The 24,120-nt window shown below is 39.7% G+C and overlaps 1 protein-coding gene across 1 annotated transcript in view; it reads left to right on the top strand.

Annotated features, from left to right (window-relative positions):
* LOC132597349 (potassium/sodium hyperpolarization-activated cyclic nucleotide-gated channel 4-like) overlaps positions 1-24,120 on the top strand; it is an 81,360-nt gene that overhangs the window by 16,447 nt on the left and 40,793 nt on the right. Inside the window, exons 4-6 of the mRNA XM_070045513.1 lie at positions 11,427-11,551; positions 13,584-13,747; positions 19,482-19,578. Coding sequence (XP_069901614.1) covers positions 11,427-11,551; positions 13,584-13,601 — 143 coding nt within the window. The 3' untranslated portion in view covers positions 13,602-13,747; positions 19,482-19,578. The remainder of the gene's footprint in view (positions 1-11,426; positions 11,552-13,583; positions 13,748-19,481; positions 19,579-24,120) is intronic.

The raw sequence follows: 24,120 nt of genomic DNA, 5'->3' as shown, positions 1-24,120 counted from the left end.
GTACCTAATTTTCTAATCAGGTACAAAAAAATTAATCATACATTCTTTTTGTGTGTTTGTGGCCAGCTAATTAGAATTTCATCCCTTAATAAAGAGATGCTGCTAATATAAAACAACCCCCTTTTTTCATCTATCTATATATCTATCTATATCTATCACCTATTTATATTTTGGATCATTTCTTTCTTTTTAATTATAAACTCCCGGAGATAGTTATATCTGTTTAATTTAATACAGCACCTGGAACTTATGGTAATTACTTCTTAAACTTTTAAGAGTCACATCTTTGGGGGTCTACTAATGTGTCTGTTGTACCTCTGATATAAATGGAGAAATGAATTCAGAAATGTACAGCCCAAGATTAACCTGCTTTCAGATTCTCCTATAAAATTATCTGTGTCCTTTCTGTCACAACCTGGACATGCGAAATCCAGGTCAGCAAAAATATAGTGTATCATCAACTACTTAGGCAAATCCACCAGGAAAGGATCTACCTTACCCCTCTGTTTCCACACAAGTCAGTTAAATCCAACAAATGTCCTTTGGAAAGTCTGAAGGGCTAGGGTACACTATCTAGAAAATTCCACCTATCAAAAGATAAGTAGAGGGGATTTCCCCTTCAAGGCATGGTGGAATAACAATGACCAGACTTAACTGCCCACCGTAAATAATTAGAAAGTTAGATAAAATATGAAACACTGACTTTCAGACATTGGACAACAGTCTGCATAGGACTGTGATCCTTGAGAGAAGAGAACCATAGTGAGCTTGATAATTGCCCTGGCTTTCTGCCTGGAAGCAATTTCTAGACTGTAGATCCAAACAGATCCTGGCAGCCTTGCTGAGTTGATGAGATGGAGGTTGGAGTTTTGGGAGTCTGTAGTAAGGCAGAATTTTGGGAAGGAGGGAGCTATGCAGAAAAAGAGCTCCAGGAACATGTAGTGTAGGGATGTCTTGTGTTTTTGTTGAATACCAAGACACAAATGTATAGACTGACACTCCACAAGGCTGGGCAGAAAAGACTGATGAATTTTAAACTGAATAAATCCCAGGGCACTCATGAAGTGAGAAAATGTTCGGAGTTTGACTAGCCAAAGGGGTGAGTCCTTGTTCATCCTTGGAACATCCAGTGGAGACTCTAAAGTAATCATACATTAGTAGTGAGTCTGAACTATCCTTGGAGGGAAAGATCCTCTAGAACAGTGTTGGAAATATTTTCTTAAATTTACAGATAGCAAATATTTTTGGCTTGTGGGTCATATGGTCTCCATCACAGCTAGTCAGTTCTGTCACTATTGTGTGAAGGCAGCCACAGACAATACATAAGTGAATGGGTGTGGCTGTGTTCCAATAAAACTTTATTAACAAAAACAGGTGGCCAGCCTATGGGCTGTAGTTTGACCGCTGCTCTAGACTAGCACTGACCAATAGAAATATAATGCAAACCATATATGTAATTTTAAATGTCTGGTAACCACAATAAAAAAAGTAAAAATAAATAGGTAAAATTAATTTTAATAATATATTTTATTTAACCCAGTATATCTAAAATATTATCAATTCAACATGTAATCAATATAAAATTATTAATGAAAATGTTTGCATTCTTTTTTTCATACTAAATCTTCAAAATCTGTTGTGTATTTTATACCTATATCACATATTAATTCAGATTAGTAATATTTCAATAGCCACATAGTGATTACCATTGGATAGCACAACTCCAACCTCTTAAAAACAGGTCTTGATGGAATCAAACTGATGAGCAATTAACTTCACCACCCACCAAAATAAAGTCCAATGTTCTTTAAAAGAAGACAACACAGGGTAGCCAAAATAGGTCAGTTGGGAGAGCATTAGACTGAAGATCCAAAGAAGACAACACAATGCAGACACTTGTCAATATCAAATAAAAAATAACTAGACATGCTAAAAAATGGACCAAAAAAAAAAAAACAAACCTACAACAAGGAGAAGAATTAGTTAAGAGAAACAGACCTAGAAATGACAAGGTAATAGAATTAGTGGACAAGGGTGTTAAAACAGACTTTATTATTATGTATAAGTATTTAAAGGAAAACAATAAAAGAATCAGAAGAAAAGTGAAAGGTATAAAAAGAACCAAATGAAACTTCTAGAGATGAAAACTACAATATCTGAACTGAAGATTTTGCTGGATAGGATTAACAGCAGATTAGGCACTGCAGAAGAAAAGATTAGTAAACCTAGCAATTGAATTGATCCAAGATGAACCACAGAGAGAAAAAAAAGACTGAAAAAAATAAAGGAGAAGAGGTTCAGTGATCTGTGGGATAATATAAAATTATCTACTGTAAATGGGAAAAGGAAGAGGGGGCAGAAAAAATATTTGAAGAAATAATGGCTGAAATACTTTAAGATTTGATGAAAACTATATTTCATAAATCCAAAACCTTAAAAGCTCATAAAGAAATTAAGGCACATAATAGTCAAATTGCTGAAAACCAGCATTGAAGAGAACCTTAAAAGCAGTTAGAGAAAAATACAGATTTGACAAAGAGGAACAAACATAAGAGAGACAATACATTTCACCTCAGAAACTTTTCTAGCCAGAAAACAATGAAATAACATCTTTAGAGTGCTGAAGAAATAAAGTCACCTTAGAATTCTGTATCCATTGAAAATGTCCTTCGAAAACAAAAGTGAAATAAAAACTTTATCAGACAAACAAAACTTGAGGGAATTATTTTGCCAGCAGATACATACTACAAGAGTGTTAAAGAAAATTATTCAGGCTAAAACAAAATGATACCAGATGAAAACTTGGAGTATAGTGTGCCAGAAGTGCTAAATATGTGGACAAATATACAAGATTTTGTTTCTTTAAAAAGTTCTTTAAAAAGTTAATTTCACTGTATAAAAAATATTATAATGTATTTTTGAGAATTATCAAATATTAGAAGTAAAATGTATGACAATAACTTGAAGGACAGGGTGAGGAAAATAGCAGTTCATAGTTGTAAGGGTTTTATGTTGTATACAAAGTGATATAATATTATTTGAATATATATTATGAGTTAAAAATACATATCGTAAAGGGTAACGCAATCACTAAAAGTTTAATAAGTTAAGAAAAAATATGTATCACCGACAGTGCTATGTATAAATGGAATACTAAGAAGTATCAATTAATTCAAAAGAAGCAGGAAAGGAAGAAAAAAGTAACAAGAAAAGATGAGACAAATAGAACACAAATAGTAAATGGCAGATTTAAACTTAACCATATTGATAATTATACTAAATATAAATGGTCTAAAAACTCCAATTAAAAGTCAGAGATTGTCAATCTAGATTTAAAAGGTAAGATTATATTACATGCTTTGTGTAAGAAAACCACTTTAGGGCTTCCCTGGTGGCGCAATGGTTGAGAGTCCGCCTGCCGATGCAGGGGACACGGGTTCGTGCCCCGGTCTGGGAAGATCCCACATGCCGTGGAGTGGCTGGACCCATGAGCCATGGCCGCTGAACTTGTGCTCCACAATGGGAGAGGTCACAACAGTGAGAAGCCCACGTACCGCAAAAAAAAAAAAAAAAAGAAAACCACTTTAAATATATAGACCAGGTACGTTAAAATAAAGAGGATGGAAAAAGATATACTATGCAAACTCTAATTACAAGAAAGCTGGAGTAGCTATATTAATATTAGACAAAGCAGACAACTAGGAACAAGAAAGGAGCTTTCATAATGATAAAGGAGTCAATTCATCAGGAAGATATGACAATCTTAAATGTAATAGAGCTTCAAAATACATGAAACAAAACCTGACAGAATGAGTCAGAAGTCTGGGAATCACTTAAATTCTTTGAAGTTAATAAGTTGTGTGGCATTGGGGAAATCATTTAATTAACCAAAAGAGACCATATGTTAGTCATAAAACAAGTGCTAACAAATTTAAAAGTATTGAAATCATAGAATTTGTCCTTTGACCATAGTGAAATAAAATTAGAATTGAATAAGAGCTATTTGGGAAATCTCCATATATTTAGGAATTAAACAACACACTTCTAAGCAACATATGGATTGGGAATTCCCTGGCAGTCCAGTGGTTAGGACTCTGTGCTTCCATTGCAGGGGGCATGGGTTTGACCCCTGGTTGGGGAACTAAGTTCCTGCATGCTGTCTGGCGTGGCCAAGGGAAAAAAAAAAACAACACATGGGTGGTCAAAGAAGAAATCACAAGGAAATTTAGAAAACATTTTGAACGAAAATGAAAATAAAAACGTATCAAATTTATGAGTTGTTAAAGCAGAATCCCAAGGGAGATGTACAGTTAAGTGTTTATATCAGAAAAGAAAAAAGGTCTAAAATCAATAATCTAAGAGTATACCTTAAAAAGAAAGAAAGAACAAATTAAACCTGAAGAAAATAGAAGGGAGAAGATAAAGACGAAAGCAGAAATTAATGACATATAAAAAAAATAACAGAGTCAACGAAACTGAAAACTGGTTGGTAAATTTCAACAAAATGTATAAACCTCTAGCTAGATTCATTAAGGAAAAAAAAAGGTCAAAGACACAAACTGTCAATATCAGGAATGAAAGTGGGATGTGCTACAGATGCTATAGACATCACAAGGATGATAAATGAACATATGAATAATTTTACATAGATAAATTTAACAACTTAAATGAATGGGCAAATTCTATAGAAGATACAACTTACCAAATATGACTGAAGAAGAAGTAGAAAACCTGAATATCCTTAAATCTAGTAAAGAAATTAAATGTATAAATTAAAAAATTTCCCACAAAGAAAACATGGATTCACTTGTGAATTCTATCAAATATTTAAGAAAGAAGCATACCAATGTTTCACAAACTCTTTCAGAAAATAGGAGGATGAAATACTTCCAAACTCATTTCAAGAGGCCAGCATCACCTTGATATGAAAATCTGACAGTAACATTACAAGAGAGAAAAAAAGAAAAACAACTATAGATCAGTATGCCTCATGAACATAGTCACAAAAACCCTTAGCAAAATACTAGCAAATTGAGCCTAGCAATCTCTTAAAGAAATAATGCATCATGACCAAAGGGGTAAGGGTTATTTCAGGAATGTAAGAAAATCTAGAGGAAGACCATTGAAGGTAGGGGTGTATGCCAACGAGAAGTAAAGATAAAGAGGGAACAATAGTCTTGATTTCCATTCTTGTTTAGAGCAGCTGACATTTCTGAGCATTTACCACATTCCAGGAAACATGTTCAGAGTGGTATGTGAATTATCTCATTTAGCCTCTGCAAGAACCCTGTGAGGTAGGCACCATTTATAAATAAGTAAACTAAAGCACAGAAAAACTTAAAAGCCTGTCCACAGTCCCATAGCTATTAAGGTTTGGACCTTTGTTGTCTGTCTCCAGATCCTGCACTCTTTACTAATGTACTCTACACAAAACAGCTCATTTTCTGTGCTTTTGCCTAGCAGGACTTATTTCATCACTTCTAAACATTTATCCACTTTTTCAGTCCATAATTAAGAACTGCCATCTGAGTCAAAATATTAAGCAGTTCCAAATGCAAAATACTTCTAAATAAAAATATGTTTATTAAACTATAAAACTCATAATACTAGAGTGGGAGATGTGCTGCATTATACCCTCCTAAGTTTTTATGTGGCTACAAATGTTGCCATCTCCAAGAATTGGAAAGAATACTTTCCCTTCTTTATGTGTAGGACAAAATGCTTTTACTTTTTCCCATGTGTAGACCTAGATTTCAATGCTGGCACTATGACTTGGGCAAGGTCTTTAAGCTCTCTGGGCTTTAGTTCTCAGATTTGTAAGATGGAATGGTTCTGCCTCCCGAAAGGGGTAGTGTGAGGATGAGGAAGGCATCCAGGTATTCTTTTCTTCTCTCTGCTTCTCCCTAGCTTTTCTCCTCCATGATGCTTCTTCAGAGTTTCAAAAGTTTGACCTTCTCCAGAAAAGCCGTTTTCAGACTTTTCTGGACCATAGTCCCCGGTAAGAAATAACTTTACTTCACAAACCAGTAGACACATTATACACATACGTATATATAATGAAAATGATCTCTTAGTTTATTGTACAAACTAGGAAAGTTATTATTTTTTTAAAGTAACTATGCTGAGCCAACAGGAATAAACTGGGGATGTTATGGGAAAATTGGGCCACATGTCACAAAACCACTTACCCTTATTCATTTTGATGCACTCTTATTTTATCAAGTATTCTAGTTAATTAAAAATATTTAAGTTGAAATATAGTTGATATAGTTAATTTTAAAAATGCTTTTCAGACCTACTAAATAGATTTTGTAACTGACAAATGAGCCCCTACCCAAGCATTTTTATTCGCTTTAGAGAATAACTTATCTGACCATTCCAATATTCCTGGGATCCAGAAGTGTTGAAGAACAGCATACACAAATATGGAGAATCTCTAGAGAACTCAGGTGCAGGACAAGATGCGTTCTGATTGTCATAGTCACACTCATTCCAACTCTGTTTCTGTTCATTCATTCATTTATTATCCATTCTTTCATCCCCTCATTTATCAAATACTTTGAGCACTTTTTTTTTTTTTTTTTGCGTTACGCGGGCCTCTCACTGTTGTGGCCTCTCCCGTTGCGGAGCACAGGCTCCGGACGCGCAGGTTCAGCGGCCATGGCTCACGGGCCCAGCCGCTCCGCGGCATGTGGGATCCTCCCGGACCGGGGCATGAACCAGTGTCCTGTGCATCGGCAGGCGGACTCTCAACCACTGCGCCACCAGGGAGGCCCCTTTGAGCATTTTCTATTGGGTTGGCCAAAAGTTTCCTTTGGTTTTTAGGTAAAAATAAAAGACACATTTTTCATTTTCACCAAGAACTTTATTGAACAATGTATTCACCATTTTCTTCCACTACCTTCTGCCATTTTTCTGGCAACTTCATAACTCCATCTTCCCAAAACTTTTTCTCTTTTTGAGCAAAGAACTGTTCCAGGTGCCTTTTATAGTCTTCCAGGGAATTGAAATTTTTTTCATTAAGAGAATTTTGTAAAGACCGAAATAAATGGAAATCCCAAGGTGCAATGTCTGGTGAATATGGCAGATGAATCAGAACTTCCCAGCCGAACTGTAACAGTTTCTGCCTGGTCATCAAAGAAACATGCAGTCTTGCGTTATCCTCATGGAAGATTATGTGTTTTCTGTTGACTAATTCCAGACGCTTTTCGACGAGTGCTGCTTTCAATTGGTCTAATTGGGAGCAGTACTTTTTGGAATTAATCATTTGGTTTTCCGGAAGGAGCTCATAATAGAGGACTCCCTTCCAATCCCACCATATACACAACATCACCTTCTTTGGACGAAGACCAGCCTTTGGTGTGGTTGGTGATGGTTCATTTCACTTGCCCCACAATCTCTTCTGTTCCACATTATTGTACAGTATCCACTTTTCATTGCCGGTCACAATTTGTTTTAAAAACAGAACGTTTTCATTACGTTTCAGTAGAGAATAGTATGCAGAAATATGGTCAGGAAGGTTTATTCGCTTAACTTATGTGGAACCCAAACATCAAAGTGATGAACATAACCAAGCTGGTGCAAATAATTTTTCAGTGCTTGATTTGGATATTTTGAGTATGTTGGCTATCTCCTGCGTGGTATAACATTGATTATTCTCAATTAATGTCTCAGTTTGATTGCTATCAACTTCAGTTGGTCTACCCTACCATGGAGCATCATCCAGTAAGAAAGCTCCAACACGGAACTTTGCAAACCACTTTTGACACGTTCGATCAGTCACAGAACCTTCTCCATACACTGCACAAATCTTTTGGTGCGTTTCAGTTGTGTTTTTACCTTTCTTGAAATAATAAAGCATAATACATGGAAAATGTTGTCTTTTTCTTCCATCTTCAGTATTAAAATGGCTACCCAAAAATTCACTAATTTTGATAAGATTGTTTTTTAATGCATGCTGATATGACAGCTGTCACAATACAATCTAACAAAATTGTTTCGAATGAAGTTAAAGACAACTGAGTGCTACTAGAGCCATCTTACAGGAAAAACCGAATGAATCTTTTGGCCAACCCAATATATCACCAAGTGCTGGAACCAATCAGATACTGGGTGCTGGGACTTGGTCCCCTCTCTTAAGGAGTTTCTGTAGTTCAGTAGGGCTGGCACATGCGTGGACAGATCGTTACAGGACAAGGAGATGAGTGACGTCGTACAGAGATTATCTAAAGGTTGTAGGAACGTGGAAGAAAGCTCCACCAACTTTGCGGGGGAGGAACAGAGGGTTCAGAGGAAAAGAGTAACATTTAGAAGTACTATGACGTTCTTGAGAAGGACGGTGAAGCACAGAAGGTGGGAGGAGCTACTGCAATCTGGCGGCCATGCCCTCAATGCAGCTCACGCACAGGCATACACGATACCGGGGTTGATGTGTGGCTGTATCTACTTCCCTTGTGTTTCTCAAATTTATTTTAGACTTCATGAGAGTACTCACACCCTTTCTATTTCGGTCTCCCTATTTTTTTTTAACACACAGTGAACGGGTGCTAGCTCCCCCTTCTCTTTCTCTTTTCCTATCCAACTCACCCGGCTTTATATTTCTCCAAGACACTTTTCACCTTCTAAGTATCCTTATAATTTACTTATCTATTATGTTTACTCTCTGTTTCCTCTTCCTAGAATGTAAGCTCAGAAAGGAGAAGATTGGTCTATTTTGTTCACTGTGGTGTCCCCCTGCTCCTGGAAAAGTGCCTAGTACACATACAGTGGGTCCCTGATAAGTAATGGGAATGACCTGAAATAGCCAATTTCTGTATCGAGGACATAATTATTATCCACTCATATTTGAAGGAAAATGTATAGGAAAATAAAAGCCTACAAGGGACCATTGACAATAGCATCATTTTTCTCCCTCCCTTCAACAGTATTTATTGATCACCTGCTCTGTGTCAACCCTACTCTGAGCACTGGGATTTCAGAGCTGAACAGAACAGATCCTATTTCTATCTTTATGGCACTCACCTGCCAGAGGGAAGCAGATGTTAATGAACTATGTAATTGCAAATTTGGGATAAGTGCTTAGAAAAAAAGTAGAGGGTGCTATGAAAGCATGAGACAGCAGCACATGACTTGGCCTGGATGATCCAGGAAGTTATTTTTAAGCTGAGTAGAAGTTCACTCAAGGAAAGAGGGGGAGAGAAAGCATTGGAGCAGAAGAAACAGAATAACAAAGATTGCAGAGTGGGAGAGAGAGTGCCTCTAGTCTTCCAGGTATGGCTATAGCCAGAGGGAGGGAGGAGGGACTTAGCGTAAGAGAAGAGGTAGATGAGCAGACCAGGTAGCTCCAGGTAGCTGCACATGTCAAGTGGCTGGCTTTTTAGTTCAAGAGCAAAGGGGAGCCTTGAGTGGGGTGTAAGCTGGTGGATGTTGAAATGAAAAGATAGCTCAGGTTAAAGTGCAGACAGGGGATAAGGGAGGAGGGCAGATAGGATGTGGGGAGGCAAGTTGGGAGGGTGCTGCAGTGGTCAAAGCAAGATGTGATGGTTGGAGTGGAAATGAAGAGACATGCGTAGAGTAGAGAAATATTTATGAGATAAAATTGAAGTCAGTGGCTTTTCCATGGTCTCAAATAAATAAATTACGGCTTGTATGTATAAGGTTTTTGGATGTTTTGATGAACCAAAATGTAAATAAAGAAGCGTCTTGAGTGGTTTGTCAGCATTCTCTGTGATATGTGTCCAAATATTAGTAAGAAGTGAGCCCCATCTACAATGATCTAGTACCCCCTATGTGGCTGGGGGTCCTTCTGGGGAGGGAAACGAGGGAGTGTTATTGGGAAAGTTAATATTGATGAGGGTAAGATAAGAAAAGATGTATGTGTGTGTGTGTGTGTGTGTGTGTGTGTGTACATGCATATAACTAAACACGGAACCCTGCCCTCACCCCTTTCACATCCTTCCTTCTATTCCTGCTTCTTTCTTTTCACATGTTCCTCTCAGCTTACAGAGTTTAAGATCAGTGGTTCTCAATATTTCTGGGACCTTATCCTGAGAATAAGGCACATCCAATACACACAGAAAATTTCATACCATATATCAGGGGCTCTGGAACCCCAGATTTAAGAATCTCTGACCTGTAGAGTTTGTAAAAAGTCAATTCATAGACAAAAATAAATATATTTATCCAATAAATATATGAAAGATGATCAAGCTTACTAACAATCAGTTGAGCCAACCATGAGATAACATCTCTCATCTATCAGATGGGTAAAGGTTCAAAACTTGATAATACCAAGCTTGGCCATAGTTGGGGGAAATGAACACTCTTGTATACTCTGGATGAAAACAAAATGAAACAACTTCTTAGGTCCTTTAACCTAGTAATTCCAATCCTAAGAAAACATCCTTTAAGAAAACAAACATAGGTGTGCAATAGTCAAGGACGTACACTGCAGCAATGACAGAAAATTAGGAACTGCCTAAATGACCACCAACAGGGAAATGGATAAATACATGTGAAACATACCCTTACCGTATAGTGGAATACTATGCAGTCCAAAAGAATGAGATCAATCTGGACTGACGATATATTAAGCGAAAAAGTCAAGTTGCAGACCAAGATATGTAGCACAATGCATTCTCTATTAGAGAACTCACAAAAAGATCTGTGTTATATGTAAATGCTTTTGTATATATTTAGAACATATATACATGGATTTACATGAAACTCTTCATAGTGATTAACCCTGGGGAGTAAGATTTGGTTGAGGGGATGGGGAGAAGTCAGGCTTGAAATGAAATTTTCCTCTTTTATTTTATGTACTTCTCTACTGTTTGAATTTATTTTAACGAGCCTGTATTACATGATCTTAATTCTTAAAAAATAAAGGTAACATAGGAATTTCTCACCTTGAGCTTCTTTTCAACTGTACAGCTCTCCTTTAAACTTTGAGATGGAAGAAGAGACAAGCCATAGATGTAGCTCAGTCTCTTCCTCTGATTATGATATTTTTGTGACATCCCATTGTGTTGGGGATTGAGTCCAAACTCCTTAACTTAGCACTGCAGGTTTTCCTGGATTTGGCCCCTTGCCAGCCTCTCCAGTGTCTTCAGCCATCTGCCAACACGTAGACTCTGCCCTCACTTGAACTCACCAGGGCGTGGAGTTCCTGGGATTCTCCATGGTTTCTGATACACGTTCACTTTCACAGGCTGATCGTTTGACTGTAATGACATCCTCAGCTGCCTAACACGCATCCTGTCCTTCAAGACTCAGTTTCAGCATCACCTTCTCCAGAAGATCTGGCCCCCTAGCCACCTCCAGCCCAGTGGTTAGGGTGCTGCTAAGTGCTCCGTGTCTTGAGGCATACCTCCCATATTATACCACTTTTTGTGCCCTACTGCCACTTTAGTATCTGTTTCTTCTAGGTGAGAACACCCTGAGGACAGAAGCTGTGCTTTGTGTCACTGTGTTCCCGGTGCCTGGCTACAGGAGGCCCCCACTAAGTCGGAGGGTAAAATGCCCACACCCTCTTTCCGGGATCCTCAGAGAAGTATGAGACACTGAATTTTAAAATTTCTTGCGAATTACTTTTTCACATGGAGCCTAAATTGAAATTTAGAATCACAAAACCACAGCACTTTCTAAACGGAAAGGACTTAGAAGTTATCTAGAGGAGTTGTTTTCAATTAAGAGTCTGTAGACTAGTGCAAGTTTCCACACTCCAAGGAAAAATGAGAAAAATATGAGCAATGGAGCAGATTAAAAAAAATTCAGGTTAAATGCATTCAGTTTAAATAATATTTCCTATTCTGAGATTATCTCTCCCTCTCATTTTAAGGTTAGTTATGAATTATATGCTTGTAGTTTTAATTGTTCTATTAAATCAAAAATTCTGGAAACTCCAGCCCTTGTGTCTTTCCCCTCAGAACTAAGACCCAGAGAGATTGTGGCCCTGCTCACAGCCAAACCAAGAAATAAACATTTCAGTCTGGTATCTTTCTGCTGTTGTGTGTAATGCAATTGTGTACATTCAAAAATTTTATAGCTATGTTTGTTGTGATTGGTTTTCCATTCGGTTAACATATTTGTTGTGTTATAATCAGAAACAGGCTTGCTCTCTGAGAAGTATCTATAACCATATGACATTGCTGTCTGTCAGTATTTGGTGAGGTTTTAAGAAATGTCAGAGTCTTGAAATTATATCTATGTAATATTAATATTGAGTTTGATATGGCAATAAAGACTGTTTTCTTTCAAGTTTTGGATGCTTCTTAAGTTTGAAGGTGTTCTAAGCACCTTAAAGAAAGAATTTAAAGAGACTTTGGATTCGGCTATTGATGATGTAATTCTGATCTTAAACATCTGAATACTGTCCAGCAAAAAAATTCCACTTCTAAAAGTTTATCATAATAAAATAATGAGAGATGCATGCAGAAATGCATGTATAAAGGTATTCATTAAAACATTTGTGTTAATGAAGATTAGAAAAAAAATAAATGTCCAGTTATAAAGAATTGGTTAAATATTTCGATCTAGTCATTTTACAGAAGGTGCTTTGGTTATTAAATATGGCTATATTTTTATCTTCTTCTATATACTGTATTTTCTAATTTTTATCTACCACAAACATTTTGTACTTATATAACTGAAAAATCTGACATTATAATTTAATAGCTAATCAAAGTTGAGTATATGAAACTCTGTTACAATTTTTTAACTTTAGCTTTTACATCTTCTGTTTTTATGTAGTTTAGCTTAACTTCAGCACCTGACACTGAGCTGCTATAGAACAGCACACACTCCAATGGAAAGCTGTCATTTTCATTTTGAACACTGTGTTCTCCTGCAAGTTCACATCTGAGGCCTGTACATTCTAATCAAGTATCAAGAAGGACACGCACAACCATAAACTCAAAGATCTAGAAAACATTTGAAGATGTAATCAGTTGAAATATTCCTTTTTTTCTCTAGACCTGGCTGCATCTTAGCTCGGAGTAAGAATTTTGGCCATGGCTTTTGCCAGGGTTGCAGCCTAAAAGCCAGAATGAATAGTATCTTTAGTATTTGCAGCTCAGAATTCTCTCTCTGAAAGAGGAAGACAAGAGGTGCCTGATTCCATCACAGCTATGTATGCCTGTGTGTGCCCCTGTGTGCACACGAGTGTGTGTGCATGTATGTGTGTGTCTGAGAGAGGAGGGAGAAGGGGAGAGGAGGCGAGGGGATGGGGGAGAGGCAGAGAGAGAAAGAGAGAGAAACTGAGTGGGATTGTGTAAAGGGTTTCTGTTATCTTCGGCACTAGGTTAATTTGTCCTTTTAAAGTTCTTATAGACTCTGACAGTTCTTCCTAGTAGTTGTCCTACTTTTAATTAATTAATTAATTAATTGTTCAATGTCTGACTCCCTTTCTAGAAGGTAAGAGACATGAGGGCAGGAGCCATGTCTCCACCCCCATCTCTGTTTCCTTAGTTCCTAGCACAGTGCTTTTTGCATATGTAGTGAGGATTTAATAAATATTAGTTGAATAAATGCATGCATAGATCTCAAAAAAACCTTATTTTTTTTTTTACCTTGTCTAACCACAGCGTCTGTGGCTGCTGTAGCTTCCCCCTCACCCTTCTTCCAGCTGCTTCTTAAAGCCATTTTTAGGACAGGAGAGGACCATTTCCGCAGACTGAAGGAGGTGCTTGTCGGTTACTTCTGCAGCAGGAGGGTTGACCCACCCTCCATCCATTGAGAGCTTCGAAAGGTGAGACCTAGGCTTCAGCCCTGTTTTTTTTTTTTTTCTGCTTAAAAATTTTATTTTATTTTATTATTATTTTTTTACATCTTTATTGAAGTATAATTGTTTTACAATGACGTGTTAGTTTCTGCTTTATAACAAAGTGAATCAGTTATACATATGTTCCCATATCTCCTCCCTCTTGCGTCTCCCTCCCTCCCACCCTCCCTATCCCACCCCTCCAGGTGGTCACAAAGCACAGAGCTGATCTCCCTGTGCTATGCGTCAGCCCTGTTTTATGGACGTTAGGATCGGTGTTTGCACATCCCTTCTTAGCTGCTCCTATGCTCTAGATAGTTCCGTGACAAAAGCCAAGCATCTATTTCACCGTCTGCAGAAATATAGGGCTGTCGCCTTTTTAGGGAGGCTGATTTGGATGCCAGTGTGACTGTGGGAACCCCAGCTCTCTCATAGACAAAGTACACATCCATCTTTAATTTGTGCAACATGCTAGGCTTTGCCTCGGGGAAGCTTGGTGCAGGCAGGCATTTTTGTCTGTGCTCTTCACTGCTGTCTCCATCCCTAAGGACAGGGCTTGAATGCCCACTCTGTGGGCCCTCAGTAACTATTTGCTGAATGAGTGAATGAATGATGAAATAGCCTCATAGCCGGTGAATGTCGTCTTGTGTTTGATGCGCCATTTTGCCTGTATTTCACCCAGTTAAGAACTTGAAATGTGTGCTGTTTACGAAGAGGGCAACCTTTTGCTCACCCTTCCCACCCCCAATCCCCCATCACAGTCCTGATACTCTGCTGCACAGTCCTTCTAAACTGGATGCCAGTTCTCCCATTTTCCTTTAGAGAACAGGCCAAACCATAAATGTTGGCAATCATGTGCTAGTGAGTATGTTGTTACAAAATTTCCAAATCTTCTGATCAACCCACAGACTTTACAAGTATAATAAATTCACTTTTTTTTTGGTAAAATGCTATACTTTCAAATCAATGTTTTCCATAAGAATACTGATCTTTGCTGTGTGATTCAGAAATCAGAGAACAAATGGTGATAATATATGCTAAAATTAAAATTAGTCCACCTCCTTTTATAAACAAGAAACTTGTCACTTCCCAGTTTGCCTTTTCTCTCAGGAAGTTCAGAGTTATGCCCACTCATGCTACCTATTCTTACCCTCAATTTTCTGAAACAGGGATTTCATCTCTGTTTCCCTTCAGTATTTTGTTATTTTAAACTTAAAAAAATATATATATATGGCATTATGCTTTGTTGAAAGTAGCCTCAAATTCTTTTTTGGTAGATGGTAAATTGTAATTAATGAGAAGGTGCTTTTCAAAGCCTGCCTTCCCTGATGGTATCAATGCCTCCCTCTAGCTCACTGGATGTCAACCCTCTTCATGAGCCCTATTTTTCCAGTGTCACAGGCACTGGGAAATAGGCATGTTATTGCTAGAATGTAAGCGTACAGCAGAAAGAGCCCCGGGTTTGGAGTCAGCAGAACTGGGCTCTTATTACAACTCCATGTACTACTGGAGTGATCTTGGACAAGTCACTTAACCTCGGTTTCTCTTCTATACAGTGGGTATACAATCACTTGCTCTACCAACTACCTTGGGTTCTTGAAATGTAAATGAGATGAGAAGTGTCCATGTGTTTTGTAAACATTGCAGTTGTTTACACAGCTGTGTCTCCACAAGTCTGTATATTCCTTAAGATCAGGGACTACATCTTGTTCATATTTGTGTCCCTAGGGCTCGTCCTGTTTACCAGAACTGAAGCCACAGAGGGCACTGAACGTGGGGGACACTAATTGATTCATTGTTTCCTTTCAGAAAAGTTCCACTGGTGTCTGTTCATTAATAAGCCTTCATTGGTCAGCTGATCTTAATTGAGTACCTTCCACGTGCTTTCTACTACCCCTAGGATATTTAATTGAGGAAAAAGTATGGAGGATAAACACAGAAAAATGAAAATGCACACACACACTGTTACAGATTTGTAAATGTCAGAGGTCACAGAATGGTGGCTTAAGGGCTAAATCTGCCTTTAGATGTGCTTTCTTTGGCTCAAACATTAATTGTTTCAATGTAAACAAATAACTTAAAATCCAGAGATGTGGATTTTGCTTTCTCTTGAAATTGTGAACAGCTGGTCATACCAGGCCGGTCCCTCCACAGGGACAGCTGGCAATACAGCTGCAGCCATTTCAGGCACATCCTCGACAGGCCAGTCCAGAGGCAGCCCTGTCACCCCCCGTTGTCTCCTGAACACCAAGGCAGATAGGAGCTACCATTTACGATCACATTTATTATGCTTGCATTTAGGTGGTAGCACTTACTGCATACCAGGCACTATTCTAAGCTCTTTGGTTACCTATCCATCTAGATATCTACCCATGAATTACAGGTAGGGAAATTGAGGCACAGTTAGTGTGTGGCGGATCAGGATTCAACCCCAGGAGTCTGGCTCGCAGGTTCTGGCTCTTAATCGCTCAGCTATATCACGTCTTGGTGGGGAGGGAAGGGTATCAAAAATCATACCTAAGTGCCGTGCAAGGTTGAGCCAGAGCCTCTCGTGCAGGACACTGTGTTCTGTCTAATTAGAGAAAGATTCACAGAAGAAGTGATGTTTGTAGAGTTTTAAAGGTAAAGAGACTCATGAGTCCAGGCAGGTTCAGAGTACCGTGCAGAGACCTCGTTGGAGATCTGAGCATTGGAGCCTTTAGAGCATCTGAGCATTGGAGCATCTGAGCCTCCTCATTGGAGGCCTGGCTAACTGAGCTGCGTGAGGGCGCAGACGGAAGACAAGCAGGAGGTGAGGTGTGGCAGCCGGGACTTGGAGCTTGGATCTGATACCCCAGGGAAGGGGACTGCCCTGGGTAGCTGAGGGAGGCCGGCGATAAGGTTGAAGTCCTGTTGGACCAACGTGATGTGGGATGAATCTGCATTCTTACAGGATCCTGCTGAACTTATTCATTGCTTTCACAATAAAGTCAATTTTGTAACACAGGTGTCCCTATAATACTGGCCTGACTGTTTGCTTCTGCTTCGGTCCCTGAGCGTATGAGCAAACACTTCAGACACTACAGCGAGCAGAAACTTGAGACAGAGCTTATCTTGTAATGCTGGGTTTTGCATCATATCCAGGGTGTGGTGTTACTTTAGAAGGCAAGTTCAATAATGATGTGTTTACGGGTTGAGCAAACAGTGCCTGTGCCCTGCGAGGGCTCAGGATTTATACTTTGAGAGCCCAGCAAACTGATTAATTTAGCTGGTCAGCGGGCTTAGTACCTGGATGTAGCAAATGGTCACCATATATGCAACATATATATGTGTGAATGTGTGTGTGTATATTTACATTGAGTATTTATGTAGCCCCTTGTATTTAATCATACTTATTTACAAAATAGCCCAGGGAAGCTTGGAGATGTTAAATGAATCAATAAAGCTAATTCAGGCAAGCCTTGGTCATTGACCCACCCAGTGTGTCCTCTCTTGTTTCATGTGATATATTAAATAAAGCATTTTGTGTTTTTGGTGTAACCCAACGATATAATGAAGTGACAAAAATGAATGTTAAAAGCATTTGGGTCACCTAAACTGCCTTCTTTAGAAAATAAAAATGCCTATTAAACAGTTACACTCTTTATTCTCTTGGCCTATTTTTATTTCTCTCTCCAGGAGAGAGATTGGAACCATGTTTATTACTCTGTTCTTAACAGGTCTTGTCAACTACCGTCATACAGTAAGTGTTTATAAGCATCGGTAATAGTGAATTGCAGCCCACACCCCTGCCTAATCTCTGTTGCCCTGCTTTATTGCCCTTAGGTAATTTCTTCCATTTCTATTTTTGCCTTTTCAAGGACAATGCAAGGCAGGATAGTTATGTGATTCAGGACTTTTAAACACATTTGAAATATGGCAATCACTTGTTATTCTTGATAACAAACTTAAAGGCAAGCTTTCAAGGACTGACTTGTCTTCTCCCTGCTCATTCCAGCTACTACAGACTTAAAGAGAAGGGCTTTGAAATTATCTCCTTAATTGGGCTGCAGGTCACTGCTATTTGTAGAAGTGGCTTTGGGATGCAGGTGTTGGTTTTGGGGGCCCCCTTTGCTGTGGTTTTATATGTCTTGTTTCCATTGCTACACTGGCTTCAAGGACCAGGCAATATCCTTGGCTTCCTCTGGGGGGAGTGGCAAGGGGCACACGTGGATTGTTCTATTCTCTTTGAGGTAGATGCCATCTGACCCTGGCCCTCCTTTTTTCTGTTCTTTTAGGTGTTCTGGGCTTGAGTTTTTGCTCCTTGTGGAATAGTCATCAGATGTCCACATACAGACTTTTGTTGCACTTAGAGCTATGCTAGGAGAAGCATGAAATTACTTCCCAAAGGATGTGGTTCCTGCCTCCTTGAGAACTAGAAAAGGGAAGGTCATGGTTGGAGCAGTAACCCATCCTAGGTGACTGTCAGTTTCCTTATTTGTAAAGTGTGAAGGTCAGACAAGATTGCCTCTAACATCTTTTTCTGCTCAAATTTTCTATGAGCCAAAGAAGGCTGAGAACCCATCTAAACTGAGAATCCTGTAATTTTAAGAAATTTCTGGAAGAATGAGATGGTGGCACCAGCCAACAAGACTGAGATAAAGTTTGCAGTCAAATGGAATTAAGGATAAACCCAGTTCTGCCAGTTCCTTGCTCTGCAACCTTTAGCAAGTCACTTCTCTTTGAGCTTTAAGTCTCTCATCTTTAAATGAAAATACTACAGTCTACCTAGCAGAGTTATTGTGTGGATTTAAGACACACACATAGCGTATTTGTAATGCTACATGCATAGCTGACACAGAGGACCCACTCTGTAAATGGTTAAAGTTACTCTGATGACAGTGATCTTATGAGTGTATGGTTTGGGGAATAGCTAAGGGTTTGGAATAGATTTGATCTAAGGAAGATGGCATGTGAAGAAGTCTTTGAAGTTGAAATAGGACTAAGAATGATTTTGAGGATAGGGTAGCTACTGAAAGAAATGATGCCAAGGGTGTGATAAGAAACTGAGGTGAAGGGCACTGATGGGCAAGATCATTTATTCACTTTTTTTCTAGCACTTGCTACAGGTGTAGATACTGTCAAGATACTTTCAATGAGACAATCTCCTCATGGTCAGTATTGTCTTGTGCCTTGTCCAGCATGTTAGCTTCCAGATGCAGTCATTCTCTGTATTCAAAGATGGTGGCATGTTGATGACATATTGTTCCTCTTGCTATCCGTAGTGGATATGGGCGTGTCTGAAAAGACCAACTCAGGATCAAACCCAAATACGCTCCAAAACCCAAATATGGACATTGCTTTTGTTTTGTAGCTACTATCTTGCATAGAGTGCGTGTCGCTTTTATTGTTTCTGCCAACATCTGGATTCTTGGCAACTTCTCCTTACTTTAGATCTTTTTAACCTGGACTCCTCTAGTCTCGGGGGATTTTTGAAGTCCTTGAAATTCTTTGCAGAATTGCATGTATATAAGCCTATGTGCATTTTGGGAGGCGGGGGCGGGGTGGGGACCTGGCCAAAGCAAAGGGATCAGACTCAAAAAAGCCAAGAACTGCTGCCGAATGTGTCTTAGACTAGGAAGGAATTAAAATGGCTTCACAAGATGAAAACATGGTCTAACACAAACACAGAGATATCCCCGAATACCTGTTTGCTTCCATAGCTCTAATAGGTCCGCACCTTCTCCTTTCCTCTAACAAACAGCGCAACGGATGAGTCTCTTTGGCAAGATCTTCACAGTTTCCAAGCAGCTCTTCATGACATGATCCGGAGTCTGGTTGAATGGTCTGGAGGGTTTCTGGTGAGTGGATGTGAAGACTTTGCACTTTCTTCATTGTCCCTAGAAAGAGCATTAACAATTAAAAACAATTTAAAAAAATTTCTTTAGGAAGACTAAAGAGTCAGAGAATAGCGTTTCCAGAGAAAGAAATGAAAACTGATTTTGACAACAGCAACTTGGAAGTGTAAAGTAAAAGTGGCAGGGTAAGATTTTTAAAGGAAAAGAAGGAAAAGTACTTGTTATCCAGATTTCATTTGCAAAGAGAATCAGTCCTTTGTGCCTGGCTTTGCCTCTGGGCCAGCAGGGGCCACAGGGCCACGCCCCAAGGTTGGTTTGGGATCCTTTCAGTCTCTTCCTCCTTTTCTTCCTTGCCCTCCTCCTCCCCTTCCTCCTCCTCCCCTTCCTCCTCCCCTTCCTCCTCCTCCTCCCCTTCCTCCTCCTCCTCCCCTCCTCCTCCTCCTCCCCCCCTCCTCCCATTCTTCCTCCTCCCACTCCTCCTCCTCCCCCTCCTCCTCCTCCCCCTCCTCCTCCTCCCCTTCCTCCTCTTCCTCCCCCCTCCTCCTCCCCTTCTCCCTCCTCCCCCTCCTCCTCCCCCTCCTCCTCCCCCTCCTCCTCCCCCTCCTCCTCCCCTTCCTCCTCCCCCTCCTCCTCCCCCTCCTCCTCCCCTTCTACCTCCTCCCCCTCCTCCTCCCCTTCCTCCTCCTCTTCCTCCTCCTCCCCTCCTCCTCCTCCTCCCCCTCCTCCTCCCCCTCCTCCTCCCCTTCCTCCTCCTCCCCTTCCTCCTCCCCTTCCTCCTCCTCCTCCTCCCCTCCTCCCATTCTTCCTCCTCCCCCTCCTCCTCCTCCCCCTCCTCCTCCTCCCCTTCCTCCTCTTCCTCCCCCCTCCTCCTCCCCTTCTCCCTCCTCCCCCTCCTCCTCCCCCTCCTCCTCCCCCTCCTCCTCCCCCTCCTCCTCCCCTTCCTCCTCCCCTCCTCCTCCTCCTCCCCCTCCTCCCCTTCCTCCTCCTCCCCCTCCTCCCCCCTCCTCCTCCCCTTCTCCCCTCCTCCTCCCCCTCCTCCCCTCCTCCTCCCCCTCCTCCTCCCCCTCCTCCTCCCCCTCCCCCCCTTCCCCTCCCACTCCTTCTCTACTCTCTCACATGTGCGTACACACACACACACACACACACACACACACACACTCTCATCTTTAAAAGAAGCAAACTTTATCACCAGTGTTAGGATTTGGAACATCTTAAGGAGATGTTGACCACCACAAATATAGATTAGGAAAGGAAGTGAATTTTAGCTGAACCTGTTTTGAAAATACAGAATTTCTGTTTTAAGAACAAGCGGAAATAAATAAATAGAATTTTTTGAGCCTCTGTGAGTCCAAAGCTCCTATTAAGCTTTCTGAGAGAGTCAAAAGGCCAAAGTTTATCATTTGTCAAGTTATTACATAGATGCAATGATTCTATTAGATACTGGCCATAGAAGTTGCTCTCTAGAAGTTTACTTTCTAGTCTGGGAGACAGACCTCACATACGTGGAACAAACTAAGGAGAATAAAGTACAGTCAGACTTCTGAGAAGGGAAGGCTTAAGTAGGCTGGAAGAATGCATTAGATCAGCAACAGACAAATACTGAAAGTACTTCAATAGGGAAATGGGTAAATAAAAGTGGTGGTTTCGAACCATGGAGTACTATTCAGCAGCCAAAAGTATTGAAATAAATCTATATGAAGCCACATGGATAAGTTTCAAAATACTGTTAAATAAATAAAGCAATTTTTAGGATATGTATAGCATTATACCAAATATTTAAGAAAAACACATAAAATAACATCATTTATTCTGTGTGTGTGTGTGTGTGTGTGTGTGTGTGTGTGTGTATTTCTTTTTAAAGATTTGGAAGGAAACACCTTGACTCATAATCATGGTTACTTTTTGAGGATGGAGAGATCAGGATAAGGATGTCAGTAAAAATCTCTTTAGTTTCCATGTGTTTTGTGCTGATTTTGCATTTCGTAATTTACTCTGCTGACTGGGAGTCTAGAGGCCCAGCTTTCTTCTGCAGAAAGCAGTTGACGGTTTTGTAAATATCTTGCCTTCTCTTAATACACCACATGTCTTCCTGGTAGCCAGGGCCTCTCAGAGGTCCCGAGAGCTGGGTCTCTTCCATTATTTTGAGGCTTCCAGCACAGTAATAAATGAAGAAATGCCAGAAGAATGTTACAATCAGCACAGTACATTTAAAATGTTTATATTTAGCCATTAAAGTTGTTCAATGAGTCCTTTCTCTTCAATCCTATCAGGGTATCTCTGTGATAACATCAAAAGTCTATATTTTAAATCCTGGGCCAATGGTCCTCCTGCTGCACTCCTCCAAGTGGCTCCAGGGAACCAGAGAAAGGCTCTGCGTGAAGCAGGCTGATGGAATGATAGTGGGAGGCGTGTGAAGGCAAGCTCTAGTGCCTTCAGTCCTTCCCCAGGGTTCGAGTTTTCCCCCAGGCCTGGCATTTGTATCTATTGGTCTCACCTGCAAAATGGGTTGAGTTTCAGCTCTATGCATGTGTCCTAGAACATCAAATGGAGAAAATTTCACCTTTCCAATCATCCTCCCCTGGCCCCGTCAGGGCATTTAAGGTCAAACGGGCTTTCAGTACACACTGTGTCAGCCCAGCCCAACACTGCCTCCCACCATGTTCAAAGAGAACCGGGGTTAAATGTATCGTCGGTACAGTTTCATAGACTGTAAAATGTCCAACCATTTGATTTTTTAAGTAGGAAATGTTCACCCCAAGAAAAAGTTGCAAAGGGGCATAAAATATTAAAACTTGCATCTATTTCACTTTATAAAAGGGAAATGGATTTCATCTTTAAGTTTTTGCACTTGGTGAAGTTCTCATAAGTATCTGGAGAAGTTGATAGCCTTAGCCAATTATGAACACACTTCTGAAACGTTCTGAAGAGGTTTGTCCCTCTAGTCTCCCTCTTTTTAATATTATATCGAGAGTTTATGTCTAATCTAAAGCATTCTCATTATGACAGCACTACTAATCATTTGAATGAATACATTCATATAAACAAATACTACACTCCAAAAAGAATCAAATGCTAATGCACATTTTATTAGATAAAAAGACAGACAATATAATCATACTTGAATTTCAGGGAATCAAATGTAGTAAAACAAAGTTTACATCAGAGCCCAGGGCCGGGTTTAGGTTAGCCATACATGCCTTCATTTTTCCAAGTTTGGAAAGTTTGCTCATTCGAGCTGAGGGCTACTTCACCAGACTAACAAAAAGGAAAATGTCTATCAGTTTTTTCTTTTGTTCTTTTCAGATCCTGTTCAAGTGCACACAGAACTAGCAGGTTCACCAGAAAAGCTATTGAGCATTTGCTGGAACACATTATGCAGGGTGAATTTCTTCTGGAATGTTGCCAAGGGTTTTTTATGCTTCTGTGGTAGGCATTTCTGGAACATTGTCATTTAGCCAAGCAAAGAACATTTGTTTAAAGAATAGAAAGTGTTTAAAAATTCTTGTTTGTTTAAAAGCAAGTTAAATAGCAATATGAGTTCAGGGTAGGGCAGGGAAAAGCACTTATTTCTCTAAGTGATCTGATTAGGTCATTTAATTTGGGGGGGGGTGTTAACAGAGTCATAGTTTCTCCTAAAATAATTATATATTAATACTGTTTTCTAGAAAGTGTCTTCCAGTGCCTACTTTTCTTTGATGTGATTAGCTGTTTTTTTCAAAACTGAAAATTTACTTTAGAGATTTCTCACGTGTTTGTGTATATAGGAGCTACTAGTAATGGCTAAAAAAATTGGAAGTGCAGAGAACATGCTAAATTAGGATTTCTTTTTTCACTTATAATTCCAGAACTACATCAAAAAAATAAAATAAAAAAGGAAAATGTGAAAATATCTCTAAATTAGAGGAGATAATATTTTTAAAGTATTGCAAATTGGAGTATAAATCCCAAGTTCAAATTTTTTTTTTTTTATGTTGGGGGTAGGAGTTTATTAATTTATTAATTTATTTTTGCTGTGTTGGGTCTTCGTTTCTGTGCGAGGGCTTTCTCTAGTTGTGGCAAGTGGGGGCCACTCTTCATCGCGGTGCGCGGGCCTCTCACTGTTGCGGCCCCTCTTGTTGCAGAGCACAGGCTCCAGACGCACAGGCTCAGTAGTTGTGGCTCACGGGCTTAGTTGCTCCGCGGCATGTGGGATCTTCCCAGACCAGGGCTCGAACCCGTGTCCCCTGCATTAGCAGGCAGATTCTCAACCACTGCGCCACCAGGGAAGCCCCCAAGTTCAAATTCTGACATGTTAAAAAATACAATACATAAACACTTTCCCAGAAATTCTTCTCTAATGAGTAGTAAAATCTTATCCCAAATCACTTCACTTTAAGAAGTTTCATTAATACCAATGTCTGCATCATACTCTCTGTAATACCCAGTGATATATATAAAGGCTCTTATTAAATGTGGCAAGGAAAAATCCTAAGTATAAAAATTTGAATTTTGTCTCTGCCATTCACTGGCTGTGTGATCTTGGGTAAGTTACTTAGCTTCTCTGAG

Source organism: Globicephala melas, chromosome 5 (assembly GCF_963455315.2).
Source record: "Globicephala melas chromosome 5, mGloMel1.2, whole genome shotgun sequence".
Taxonomy (NCBI): domain Eukaryota; kingdom Metazoa; phylum Chordata; class Mammalia; order Artiodactyla; family Delphinidae; genus Globicephala; species Globicephala melas.
Note: the sequence above shows the minus strand (reverse complement) of the source record. Positions and strands in the feature narration are given on the sequence as shown.